The following is a 13,086-nucleotide window of genomic DNA, read 5'->3' on the forward strand; positions in this document are numbered from 1 at the left end:
AAATATATATGAATAGATATGTATATTATACATATATGAAATATATATTTTATATTATATATATTTTATTATATTTTATAATGTTTTTCATATATATATGAAAATGTATATATAATCATTTTATCTCTATACAAACCCAGAAAGATGAGAATCCAGTATTTCTTTTTTAAATTAAAGAAACTAAAATGGTTATATTACTCCCAAGAGCAGCTCAACTTCTAAATCCTCTTGGCTCCAAGTTTTCTCCTCTATGCAGCACTCTTACTAGTCAAGTACTGTATCTTAAGCATGTCAAATTGGTCTTTCAATCTGTTTATCCTCTAAATATAGTCTTCCATACTTCATTGTGAACTTAAAAACTACTTAGGGAAGCATACATGTTCATCACGAATGATCAGCTAAGCAATCATTTGTTTGGTAATTTAATATCCATTTTCATGACCTGCTTATTAAATTTAATAGCATCCAAATATCATGATTAGACTTAGATTAATAAGTACATGGTTTCCAATGACAGACCCACTCAATACATTCATAATGTAGAAAAGGACTCAATGTGAAAAAGTAGATGCTAAGATATTTAAAATGTTTTCCAGTAGCCTAATAACATGAGATACTATAAAAACTCTTGAACAGTATAGTTTGGTGAGTTGATATGGAAGGCTGTCATGGAGCCAAACTAAAAATCTGGTGTTTCTGAACAAACATTTAAATGTTTTTATAGGCTACAATCTTTTTTTTAACAGAACACCTATAAAAATAGTGGTTAAAAGAAATCATGAGATGAACCAACTTATTTCCTGAAATATTTTGTGATATGAATTCCTTCAAATGACAATAATTGGTTTAGTTAGTTATTCTAGCCCTTCCAAGTCCTTAAGGTGGTTATATCCATATGCTACCGGAGCTTTATCAGTGATGCTCAATGACAGGAGAAAACAGTGCCATACTGTGAAAAGGGGTATCACAGTTATAATCACTGGCCAACTCCAGGTCATCCAGTTTGATAGGGGACATACCATAGCCCAGAGAGGTGAAAATTTTTATTCTTTAAATCTATAAGTTTCACATATATGTAAACACAGACATTATATCTGTGGCATTAAAATTTCAAGAGAAGGGAAGAACAATTAAGGGAAAACGTCTAAAAAAGCTTATTAGAGGGCAAAACTGAAAAAAAAAAGAAATGCTGCTCCAATAAAGCAAGTATTAACAAACTCTACTCTAAATGGAGGACCTCCTAATCTCTAAAATTCTTGCTAATCTTGCTAAATGAAGAGTAACAGTCACAGTAATATATTAAATAAATTATTTAAAGTAAGTTATGGAGTATTTATTGACAGCTGCCCAACACTCATTATCTATCTGAAAACAAGTAAATATTTCTCAAATATTGAATTATATATGGTCAATGTGACAAGTGCTTTACATTTTCCATATCATTTTTAAGCACATAACTACACAGTAATGATATTACTTCATTCAATGACTATAAATCTACCAGCAGCACCCTCATTTTCTAGAACAATTAGATTTATTCTCATAGGAGTCCTATTTAGCTTTGAACATTATTTAATTATTGAGTTACATAGTAAAAACAATCATGAGAGTAAACCTACAGTGGAACAATATTCCCTCCCTTAATAAACCAAATATAGAAAGTATCCTTATAGAGAAATAATAAGTAAAATTACTTTATTTGTTTTAACTTTAAATAACTGGAATTCCCCTATTCTATTCTTCTATTCCCCTATTCAACTCCACTATTCTTCCAAATTCAGCCTAAAATGAAAACTCAACCCCTTAAAATAAGGGAAAAATAGAGAAAAACATTCCTTAAATACAACATCACGTATTTTTAAAAGTTTAAATGTTGGAACACTAGAAAGATCAACACTAAAATACAAAAAAAAAATAGAAAAATGTCTCCTATTACTATCGAATTATCAAACTCTTTTGCAATTTATATTCAGTGTTTTGAAATATGAAATGCAAATTGGCATGGAAGAAATCATAATTTCACTTATGCTAGATATTGTATGGAACAGGAGATTCCAAACATTAAAGAGATGACTCTCATAGAGCTTAGAGTTAAGTAAGAAGGAAAGGAATAAACAAGCAATTATATATATTGTCACAATTGTCATAACAGATGTAAAGGATGCAAGTTTCTACCTGGTAGTGTAACAATCACACTAAGACAGAATGATGATAGAGGCTTTTGGGGGCAGATCATACACGTGAATGATGGCTTGAACTTACCTACAAAGAAAGCAATAAAATTCAAAAAGCATGAAGAGGAAAATATCACTTCATAGAGCACAGTACCTTCAAGAAACTGTGAAAGGAAATATGCCTGGATCATTTTAAGAGTTTAACCCTAATCCTAAAGAGGGAGATAAGAGACAAATAATTTAGAACTTTGTCATCCATGTCACAAGTTTTGAATTTAAGGGTTCTAAGTAGAGAAAATTATAAAATATTTATTTGGGAAAGCTCACTTGAGTAGTAGTGTGTTCAATGGATTGGCGCCAGGTAATTTTGGATGAGAAAAGATTTTAATTTTTCAGAGAAGATAAGTGCTTTGGAGATGAAGACAAATGGTCATATCTGAAAGATAAGTAGAATTTAAACTAATTAGATTTTAATTACTAGATTATATGTGAGTAAAGATGTCAAGAAGGATGTCATGAATGATGGCAAAGACTCTGACTTGATGACTGTCGGCACTGGAGACAAAAGTAAGAGTGTGTTTGGAAAACATTTGGTTTAAGAATGCTTTCTAGGTGTTCACAAATGAACACCATTTGCTCTTAGAAACCCAAAAGAAAACCAGATTAAAATACCTAGAAAGGAAGGCTTACCATGTCCAAAATTAAATTAAATATTTGAGGTCTATCAAGACAACTTACAAAATACTAAGGAGAAATCAGGCATATAGTAGTTCCCTACTAGAATTAACCACAGCATACTTCTGGGTGTGTCTGGGTGGGTCACTTAGGAGTGACCTTGAGTACTATAACTGGTCTCTATCCCCTGCCTGTTTGGCGCTGTTCCACTGCCCGGGTTCCTGGCTACCATGAAGTAAGTGATCATCTGTGATCCACCATGTCCTTCTGCTACTGTGTTCCTGCCTTGAAGCCATGGACTGAATCCCCTGAAACTGTGAGTTAAATTAAACCTCTCCTTTAAAGTTGTAGTGTCCCAGGGATAGGCAAGCTGACCAAAATAACATCATGTAAAAATATTCTAAAAGAAGTTGGAGGGGTAAGGGAAAGATTTCACTTAAAGAGTAAAAAGTTTTAATATAAGATGAATAGGTATTAGAGGCATAATGTATAACATGGTGAATAATAGTTTGAAACAGTGAATTGCATACTTGCACTTTATTAAGAGATTAGATCTCAAATGTTCTCAGTCCTCTAAAATAATGGTAACAAAGTAAGGTAAATTATTTGTTAGTTAGTTTGATGGGAGCCATCATTTTACAATGTACTGACAAAACAAACAGTATATTGTATAAATGTTGACCAGATTGATTTAATATTAGAAAGGAAACAAAATCTTCAAACATGAAGATGAAAATAGAGCTTACTAGATATAAAGAAAAGAAAATAATGACCCAATTAAATATGTAATGCTTCAGGGATGTAGAAGCAAAAAAAGAGATAAAAGCATTAGATAAATGCAAAGTAGAAGGCTTTCTTAGAAAGGTAAAATGTAAAGCTTGAAAAGATTAAATTAATAATTAAAGGAGATAAAACCCAAATATATATTGCCATTTATTAAAAAATCAAATGTAAAGAGCTATGTACAAAGTATTCATATAATCCTCCCTCTTCTCCAAAGTATTTATTGTGTAGAATTAGTAGAGGGACAAGCCTGGATTAATAGTCAGACTGGGCCTCAGAAAGTGTGCACCTTTGCTACAGGCTAACAAATTATTTTGTAGTTTAATTGGTATCGTAAGACAAAGTATTAATCACCTTGAAGTACTTCATAAAACCACAAGAAAAATAATGTTACCTATTATAAACAATGAATAAAATACACAAAAAGGTGATTAATAAAAAATAATAATGTTAACTAAACCATAAAAGGTTTATTTATTACCTTTTTTAATTGAAAATTAAAACAGGATGAAATTGGCAAAGGTTAAACACAATGATAAATCTCAGCATTCACAAAGGTTTATATAATGGGCATTCTGTTTCCTTATTGACAGAATGTAAACTGAAATGTTTGTAAATTCATAAAATATATCAAAATGCACACAATTTCACATGCATGAATGTTAATAAATTAACTTTTTGACTAAAATGTTATTTTATTAATGCTTCTTTTATAGCTTTCAAATATTCTAAAAATGAACAAAAGATTATTTTTAATTTAAAAGTCACTGTAAACATTTATAACATGTTAACATTCAAATCGTTTGATTTAATAATTGCTTCAAATGAATTTATACTAATTAAATAAATACATGCGCAGAAATAATTATAAATATATATGCTCATATGTCTTTTGTAATCAAAGACAAAACAGTTCCAATATTCAGTAATTTTGAGTGTTTAAACAAATATATTCAGAGGAAACATGAAGAAATTCTAACAACATAATGATAAGTGAGAAAGGAGGACACAAATTTTTTAATAGACTACATTTTTAATATTACCACATGAGCAATATCTGAAAGTTAATAGTATTGAACAGTGAGACAAAAAGTGTTGTAAAGTTTTTATTCTTCATATTTTCATTAAAATGTCTGTTTTATCTGACAACAGCTTATGATACTGTATATTCTAAAATATATAAGCATTATTTTAAATAACATTAAATTTGAAAAGTATAAAAACTGAAAATATACAAAAAAATGTAATCAACTATTAAGAGATATGTAAAGCTCTCAAATAAATAATAAAAAATTAAATTGGCAAAGATTAATGACTTACCAAATAATCAGAAATGAAAATAATTTAAAAAGTAAACTTACCCATTCATTAGTACTAGAAAATATGAATTATATGACAAGGAAACTATTCTACTCAGTCTGCTTTGATAAAGGGATTTTTTAATTAGTAGTTTCTCTAAGAGTGGTGAAATGCAGAGTTTTGTATGCCTTTGTGAGAGAATAAAAAGCGTCCTACAACACGTGTAAATACTTCCTATGGCAGATAATTGTCATTTCCTTCTCAAACCTTTGCCTTCTACATTCCTTCTGCACTAAAGGGCACTAAATATTTGATAGCAGATTTCCCAGATTCCCTCGGCAAGTGGTTTGTGTTTAGATTCTGCCCTTGGGAATGGGGCAATCCTGAAAACACTTACCTATATCCTTATCAGAAAAACCCACTGCAAAGAAGGTAGCTGCCCGACAGCTTCCAGTTTTGCCATCTGAGAGTCCATCATAGGATTCCACCAAGTGCTGACACCAGCCAGTGACTAAGCATGATAGAAATTCTTCAGCCTGCCTATTACATCACACACACACACACACACACACACACACGCACACACACACACATTAGTTTTGGTCTAAAGACTAGCCCCTTCCCACTCCTCCCACTCCTGCCCCTCTGCCCTTGTACTTCAAAGGGTTTTCCCCGTATATTTCTCGAAAACTGAATTCGGTCTTGGAGTCTGTTCTGTGAAGGAAGGCAAAACCAGGACTAAAGGAACGAAAACCCCTGATTTTCCAGTTCTAGTTTCAAAACTGCTAGGGCAGGGTAATACGGAGGCTTTAGCAACAGTAGGAGTGTCGAGCCTCGATTGCAGTGTTTAGCCTCCCAGACCCTTGAAGTGTTATATAGGGTTCTGAGGATCTGACAGTGTTCTGTTTCTTAGAGTGTATTTTTTTTGCATTATTATGCAAGCATGAGATATCTTAACATAAAAAATTTTAAATTTACTAATCAGATTATCTTACAGAAGCATAACTCTAGGAAAACAGCAACTCTGATAGTTTAAAGCAGAATCACTGAGAATGGATTATGGATTACACGATATCCTTTCCTGGTATGTTTCTTTCCAATATTTTGCCAACAAATGCACGCAACTCTGAAAATTAAATAAATAATAAGATGTGTTATTAGAGTGCAAAATATGGTCCGTTTACATACTGGTCATTTTTGTTCCTCTCTGAATACATTATTTTCATCAACAAGATTCTTAACACATTACAAATTACAAATCAGTGTTCTTAAACTTTCTGGCACATAACCATCGGCTACAAACCAGCTTAAGAAATCCTAGGGAAATCTTAGTTCAATTGGAGCAAACAGTTTTAACTCCAAGAGGACCTAGCGTCTGAATATATCCCCAAGAATCTTCCCAGCCACTTCTCTAAACTACTTCAACACCACCCTCCTCTTTGTTCTCCGCTCCCGAGCTGAGGCATTCCTGCTTCCATTAACTCCAGAGAATTCTTTCCTTTACATCCCAGCACCTCTACACAGGCTGCTGCCCCTGCTTGGAACTTGCCCCCTGTCTGCTTAACTCCCATTCCCCTGGCAGACCTCAGTTCAAACTTTCTTCCTTAGAGGTGACTTTCCTGAACCCTCTCCATCCATCCATTTTACAGTTTATAAACTTGCACCACTCCAACATTTTACCTTTGTAATACTTTACTGTCATTTATAATTAAACATTTATTTGTATCATAACCTGATTAATGTCTTACCCTTGAATATACTAAAAACATCACTAGGACATGGGATCATATCTATTTTGCTCACTTTTGAATCACCAGAACTTTACCTACAGCCCAATGCTTAACAAACACACAATTGTTGGATTGTTGGATTAACTAATAAATAAACTATCAAATGAATGAAGAAATAAATGAAGAGCAATCCCCTCAAATGTAATGGTTGCTATCTCACCCAAATATCAACTAAAATTATATTTAAATTCAAATTTGTTTTACTTTTAAAATCATTGGCTCAAATTTCTAACTCACATTGTATTTACCATCTATGACAATGATGATAACATATTCGACTTCAGCTAATAAAACTATTTTGGGGTTTCTCTTGTACATATGATTCTCACCTGTGCAATATACCTACACTCAAAATACAGATCCTTTTCCAACCCAAATACACAAAATGACTCATTCTCTTTAGATTTAATTTAGATGTGATGGGTAGGAAAAGAAAAGACAAGAAAGCATATTAGTTTTCTAAGATTGATGACTGTATTTTTTCTATTGGGAACATGAAGTCCTAAACTAAAATGTTTTCTCTCTGATCCCCAATATCTGAAGCTGTACCTAATGTAATTGCTTCCAAGGGGGAAATACTGCTTATACTTTCTGACTGGTTGTCACAATGTTCTGAGTTAATCCCTCCCATAAACCTCAGCTCAATATAATTGTAAGAATTCAGGGCAGAATCTTTCTGAAGCAGTATGAACAGTAAACTGATTTGTCTCTGTGTGAGGAACTGTAACTTCCCAAAGCACAGAAGATTTTATTAAGAAGATGACACTTTCTGTTTTTTTAGATAACTGGTGTTTCAATTCCAAAAGCAAAGGGTTTCTACAGTGTTCCTACATCATGTTAGGAAAAGGCATAATTCTCCAATTGGTGCTCTGGAGAGCAGGATATCACTGTACTGGTGTTTTGTTAGTTATATAGTCTCTCAGTTCTTTCATCTTCCATATTTACCTATTGTATGATGACTATCCACTACTCTCTTCTTACACACTCTGCTCTATGCATGTCATCCTCTTGGTAATTTCTCCAGTTCCAGGCATGTTTGAAAGCATTCATAGTTATTACTATTCTGCCTAAAACATCCTTGCCCTTAACATTCTCATAGCTTGAAACTTTACTGGCTTATTTAAAAGTATAATCTCTCCTGCTGTACCACTTTCTTTATGTTTTCTGGAGTATTGTGCCATAAAACATATCACTTTATTTATTTTTATTATTTTCCACTTCTCAGATAAAACCCACAGGAAGAAAAATATTCTGTCAAATATTCTCAAGTTGATTGTAGGCACTCAAATATTATTGAGGAAATAAACATTATTTACATTAGAAATATTCAATCTAAAATATTCCCAGAAGATGACTAAGATTCTATGGTTCTAGGAGTACCTGTTCCCAGCAATAGAATACTTTTACCAAGGATAAATATAAAACCACAAATTAAACATAAGGAACACAGAATTAGTTTAGTTTAGAAAAATGAATCTAACTGAATAGTCCAAAGTACAGCACAGGAAGACTTGAAACTTGGAAATACACAAACATAGACTCGTATAACCACACCAAAACTAGAAATTCCATTTGACCCAGCAGTTTCCCCTTTAGACATTTTCCCAGAAAAGCGAAATGAAAAGGCTGACATACACATAACACCTAGCCAGAGTTTCAGATTTGTAGAGACAGTAATTGTCTGTTTCAGGAGTATGTTTCAAAAAATGATGCCTAAAATTTTTTCAAAGTTCATAAGAAACATCAGGCCGTAGACTCGGGAATTTAACTGAATGCTAAATAATATAAAAGTAAAGCAATCCACTAATAGGTGTTTATCGAGGTCACATGGAGCAGGATGGCCTACATTTGAATCCTGTCTGCAACATTTAGTAGATAAGTAACTTGCAATGAATTATTTGACTTTTCTTTGTCTTTGTTTCTGATCTGTAAAAGTGATTATAAAATCATACCTATATCATAGGAGTTTTGAGTTGATATATTCGATGTCTTTAGTGCTATTAGGTTTCTAATTTTCATCTTTATTACTTTTTCTCAAATAAACACCAAGGTATTATGGATTTCCTGTTTATTATTAACTACCTCTCAATAAATAGTAAGTAAATTAGTCTGCCTTGCCCTAACCCTTAGCCCAGATAGAATCCCACCAAATGACCCACATAACCAGTCTACAAATGAATGACAGAGGACAACAGATGTTTCCATTTATTTACAAAAGAGAAAGTCATTTTCCCACCATCTTGAAAAGACAAAATAAGTCTTGTGTTTCCTTGAGACTACAGATCTTAGGTTCTCACTCGAACCATTTAGAATGGAAATGTGTCTTTCCAAGGGCCAGATACAGCTCAGGTTTCACCAAGGTCTTGGCTTTGTATCTAAGGAGATACCGAAGCATCCCAATCTTTCTGGCACCTTAGGAGCTTAATCTAGGGGCCTTATGTATCAGTAATCATTTAGGTCTCTTGGGGAGATAAGAGGAATTTCATTATCTCTTTTGAACCAAAGCAAAGAACTGAAGACATGACTCTGCATCTGACATTATGCTAAGTGAATGCTCAGCATGGGAGGGCTTTTTACAGAAGCAGGAAAGTTTAAATTCCATAAGTGCCTGGTATTAAACATATTTAGGTATTTGTTGCATAAATTAAAATGCAATTAAATTAATGAAATTATAGAGATGAGAGAAAAGAAAATTAAATTCTAAAAGATATAAATGAAAGGATCAACAAAAGCAAAAGTAGGTCCTCTGAAAACTGCAAAGTAGGTCCTCAGGAAAATAAAATTGATCAACCCCTGGTCAAAACAAGAAGAGATATTGCAAAAGTACGCAATACTCAGACTGAAAGAGGAGGTATAACTACAGAAATCAGGGGTTGAGAACACTTAAAGAAAATACCTTGCACACTTAACAGAGCTGCCACATAGGGGAAACATTTGGTATTAGGTGGTAAAACTAAAGATATACGTGCACTGCTACCCAGCGGTCTTGCTCAAGCAAACCTTATACATATGCAGTAAAAAGGAAGTAAAAGAAAAAGTACATAATCATTGTTCAAAATAGCAAAAAAATAGAATCACATGTCCATGTACAAGAGAATAAATATTAAATTTGTCGTGAGTTCAAGTAATAAAATATGGATTAACTCTAAAAATTAATATATGATCATCACATGCTATACATAAACTATAATGAATCTTGTAAACATATGGTTGCCAAAATAGCAAATTAAAGAAAAATACAGTAAATAATAAACTTAAGAACAACCAAAAGTAAACAAAATGCCATTTCAAGATGTTTATCCACATTTATATAGTGAAATTATCAATAAAGGCAAGAGAGTTATAATTTCAATAGATAGAATAATGAGTATCCTGGGAAAGGAAGTGAAAGAATAAAATCAGAGGGCAGACAGCCAGTTTTAAGAGTATTAGAATTGCTATACTTTTTGTCTGAGTGGCGAGCACACTGGGATGCATTTAGTGAATATATCTGACTATATTTTTCTTCATTTTCACATCTTTAATACATTGCAGACTGGATAATTCTTTGAAAACAGCACTAGTGTAAGTGATTTCTTTTTTTTTCAGTTTTAAATGAGTTTATTGGTACATTTTAGGGATACAGTTCAGTTACACTCATTGTTGGGATCTTGTACCTCTACATGACTTTTTTATATGTAAAATACATCTAAATAGAAAGGGCATTTTACATGAAAAATATAAAAGGGGGGGAAGAGAGAGAAAAAGGAGGAAATAGAATGATAGAAAAATCTTTCATAAAATCTTCATCCAAAATATCAGCAGCACAGTAGAAATGGAACAGCAAAACAACCCAAAACTGTTTTGTAAAATTTACTGAATTTGGCAATTTAAGTTTCCTGAGACAATTTGTAATTGCTTATGTTCAAAAAGTACTTTCTTACCAATTACTAAGATAATATACTACTTTTGGAGCTAGCACACAATGTAACGTAAGTTAAAAGAAGCTTTAATAATGCTATGTAATATATACTAGAGGAAGTATTATAAGTAATTTTCTTAGACCTCTCATTTGGCTTTGGAGAGGAGAAATCCTCTACGATATGCTGTGGCTGGCCGATTAATCACAATTTTCATGGACACACCCCGCTCCTTACTTCTCTCAAGGTTTCTTTTACAGATTGGGAAGAGGCCCTAGGGTGACTCAACAGGATGGGGTATTTCTCTTGGGAAGCCAAAGGCAGGGACTGGCTCCAGCAGTCCACCCCTCCTCGAGGTGATTGTTTAACACTACTTTGTCTTTGGTTGGGTTCACTGTTGCTAATTTGGGGTTACAGGGAATTTCCTTCTCAACATTTCTTTTCAATTTTACAGGTAAAACTATTGTAGCTAGATGTGCTGTATTAAGGAAAACATATGCGGTATGGGTCAAAAACAATTATAAAACATGAAGGAGCTCCTCACAAAATTCTGTTTCACAAGATGTCTCTTTCTGGTTTTAAATACAAGGGAAAGAGATTCACTTTGTGAGCATCATTCCCTCACATCCCAGCTTTCCTCCCCCTAGTGTTAAGGTTTCATGTAATGCTAATTAAATGCACATGTGTAACTAATTTAAGTGCTATAGAATTCAAAGCAGTCTTAATTCCCCCTTCACTCAAAAATGGAATATGAAAGTAAGTCGCTGTTCTCTAGACTTTATAGTGGGCTGAAAATTGAATTGTAAAACCATATTTCACAGAAAAATCTAAATTGACTTCTCAGGTTATGAATACTTGATTGTGGTATGTACAGTTTAGAAATAGCCTCATTTTAATTTATTCAGAAAAGGCAGTTATTCATTTGTTATACTGAGTCTAGTGACCAGGAAATGGGCAGAAAGGGCACAATTTTTTGAGCTGTCAAGCTTAAAACATGCATATAGACTCTATTATATTCTATGCCAAAATTGAACCTGCCCAACATCGTGCCATGGGTGATGTCCAAATCGTTGTCAAAGAACTCTGGCATCGACCTGACCCAGAAAAGGCATAGAAAGAAAATTGACATATATTCTCTACCTATCATGAAAATATACATTATTAAAGATGCTTTTATTATGAGGAAGATGGCAATCTGGAGCTTATCCTTTTGCATTTCAACTCAACATTATAACATCGCCATTTTAAAGGGGGAAGGGAAGGCAGTGTTAAAATTTATATTCTGAATAATATTTGCAGAAATGGCAGTAATCCTGAAATATCATGTATGCCATCAAAGTCATCGTAAGGTTAACTCTGCATTTGCACTCGAAGAAAATTGCCAGTAGGGACCCATACCTAATAAAACTTATCAGACCAGTGAAGATAGAATGTGACAGCCTGTGTTAAGGGGAGTCATCTTCCACTGATGGGACAGATAAAATAGAACTTACCTTTATGATGGTTTGCACTGGATACAACTCTTCCCCACAAGGTTACAATAAATATTATTATTAGCAGTTTTCCTTTTGTTGCTTTCTGTAAGTATCTCTTACTCATCCTGCAAAGAAAAAACAGTAACAATAAACACCCCAAGTATGTAAAATTGTCACACTTCCTTTGTAATTGTACTGCCTTTAAACATTCTATAGAGCTTTTACACATTTAACTTGTGAGAACTGTATGCCTTGCATTTAAAATGCTGTTTGCTGTGCATAAACTATGAACAGGGAATACACAGAATGTCCTCGATACACCCCAAGAGAGAAGCAGAGTCCCGCATTATTCAGTCTTCACCCATTTAATGCTAGCATAAGTCCATTTGCAAATATTACCATTCTGTTATCTATGTAAACACAGACCTAAGTTATTAGGAAAAACTAAGACAGTCAGTTGAATAATTTGTTAAATGAATGATTTGTTTTACTTTTTCTTTAATGGTTCTTTCTTTCAAGCCAACTAAAATGATTAGAACAAACAATTTAGCTAAATATTTTTAGATGAATTCCTACACAGAAAAGTCATTTGAAATCTGTTACATGTAATGTGTATTTTAAAGTCACCCAGCAATATAGCCTCCCTATTACAAATTAACATATAAAACTCTGCTCCCGAAGACATAATGTTGTTGGATTCTACCTTTCTGTACTTTACCAGAAATCAGAGAAAAGTGAAAATTCAGAGTGACAAATACCAAATGAACATTTTCAAATTGAGCCCATAAAACTCTGAAAAACAAAATAGTTGTGATAAAATAATAGTTATCCATAATAATACTTCACCTACTTTCTCCAACACTTTTGCATTATTTCTTTTGTTTTTCAGAATCGAATCAGTTGGAGATACAGGTATGTCCATCTCTACTTTGTAGCTAATAAAACTTCAAGAAGTTTATCACTTTTTCTTTCTTTTTTTTTTTTTTTTTTT

The 13,086-nt window shown here is 33.0% G+C and overlaps 1 protein-coding gene across 2 annotated transcripts in view; it reads right to left on the reverse strand.

Moving 5' to 3' along the window:
* The window catches only part of Tafa2 (TAFA chemokine like family member 2), a 459,300-nt gene that overhangs the window by 126,364 nt on the left and 319,850 nt on the right, over positions 1-13,086 (reverse strand). For both annotated transcript variants that reach the window (XM_010644543.2, XM_010644544.2), the window contains one exon: positions 12,114-12,220. In XM_010644543.2, coding sequence (XP_010642845.1) covers positions 12,114-12,220 — 107 coding nt within the window. The remainder of the gene's footprint in view (positions 1-12,113; positions 12,221-13,086) is intronic.

This window comes from Fukomys damarensis, unplaced genomic scaffold (genome assembly GCF_012274545.1).
Source record: "Fukomys damarensis isolate Sample0158 unplaced genomic scaffold, DMR_v1.0_HiC HiC_scaffold_15, whole genome shotgun sequence".
NCBI lineage: Eukaryota > Metazoa > Chordata > Mammalia > Rodentia > Bathyergidae > Fukomys > Fukomys damarensis.